Source organism: Carica papaya, chromosome 2 (genome assembly GCF_054855325.1).
Source record: "Carica papaya isolate Zhongbai chromosome 2, ASM5485532v1, whole genome shotgun sequence".
NCBI lineage: Eukaryota > Viridiplantae > Streptophyta > Magnoliopsida > Brassicales > Caricaceae > Carica > Carica papaya.
Genome location: NC_142310.1, coordinates 7,619,832 through 7,621,412, shown reverse-complemented (window position 1 = coordinate 7,621,412; position 1,581 = coordinate 7,619,832). Strand labels below are relative to the sequence as shown.

The 1,581-nt window shown below is 40.4% G+C and overlaps 1 protein-coding gene across 1 annotated transcript; it reads left to right on the top strand.

Moving 5' to 3' along the window:
• On the top strand, positions 1-1,581 carry DOT5 (C2H2-like zinc finger protein). The gene is made up of 2 exons (XM_022054512.2): positions 1-765; positions 941-1,581. Exons 1-2 carry the CDS (start codon positions 355-357, stop codon positions 1,385-1,387), a joined length of 858 nt encoding a protein of 285 aa, XP_021910204.1. The 5' UTR covers positions 1-354; the 3' UTR covers positions 1,388-1,581.

The window sequence follows — 1,581 nt, the reverse complement described above, 5'->3', positions numbered from 1 at the left end:
TTACCGATTCTTGTCTCTTCATCACCAAACATGCCAAAACCAATGTGTCAATTTCCTCCTCCACGTGGCCTCTCGAGCAAATTTATAACAAATAAATCCACTCATGCAGTATCTTGAAAAGCAATATAATTTTCCAAGCGAAAATGATTTCAGGAAAGCATTTTTGCAAATTAATCCATTATACAATCATCAAATAACCCCAACTTCTATTTATTTATTGCTTCCTCGTCCCCACTTCCCCACCAAAACCCAGACTCTCTCTCTCTCTCTCTCTCTCTCTCTCTCTCTCTCTCTCTCTCTCTCTCTCTCTCTCTCTGTGTCTCTCTCTCTGTCTCTCATATAACCGCTATCACAATGCAAACTCCCTTCGCCTTTACATACATATCTTCCAGTAAGAGTACTTCCTATCTCGAAGCTGATGATGTAGAAGATGAAGATTCCATCATTCTTTCTCTTCGTCCTCCTGGCCAGCAACACGTCTCTAAACAATACACCAATATCCATCGTCTCTCCCAAAAACGCAGCCACCTTTCTTATCATCATAATCACCAAGACCCTACTAATGAGATTAATGGTGTAACAGTAGCTCTACATATTGGTGCTCCATCGGCAGAAGGATCAAGCTCTAGGAATCTTAACGAAAATGGTTCCGGTCTAGTTGAAGGGCAGTATTGGATTCCTTCACCGGCACAAATCCTTGTCGGTCCCACACAGTTCTCCTGCTCTGTCTGCAACAAAACATTTAATAGATACAACAACATGCAGGTTCTATAAAACTTAAGAATATATATATCCTTGTTAATTAGAATCTTCCTTTTGTAGTTCTTTTAATTAGTTATAGATTCATTTTCCTTATGATGAATATTATATAAATAGATTCGAGAACGGATCTTGATTCTGCTACATTCTTTTTACTCATATATTTATTTTGGTTAAGTAGATGCACATGTGGGGGCATGGATCACAGTATAGGAAAGGTCCAGAGTCGCTAAGAGGGTCAAAACCATCTTCTTCAATGCTGAGGCTCCCCTGCTATTGTTGTGCCGAGGGTTGCAAGAACAACATAGAGCACCCAAGATCGAGACCGCTAAAGGATTTCAGGACGCTGCAAACCCACTATAAGCGAAAGCACGGAGCAAAGCCGTTCAGTTGCAGAAAATGCGGTAAGCCTTTTGCGGTAAGAGGAGACTGGAGGACCCATGAGAAGAACTGTGGAAAGCTCTGGTTTTGTATTTGTGGGTCCGATTTTAAGCACAAGAGGTCCCTTAAAGACCATGTCCGTGCCTTTGGAGATGGCCATGCTCCGCATACTGTGGGTTTCTATGAGGTTGAAGTAGAGGAAGATGAACATGACGATGATGACGACGATTACCTGGACGATATATGATCATGGGGAAAAATAACCTATCGTGTCTTAGTTTTGACCAACGGTATGATAATCAATTGGAGTCATCCAAGGGATGAAATTTTATGTAATGGTTTTTAAATTAACGGATGAGATTTATTAGATTGTGCATCTCAGATACAAAAAAAACGTTACAACGTTATATATAATCGTAGCTCGATATCGCCAATAAATAT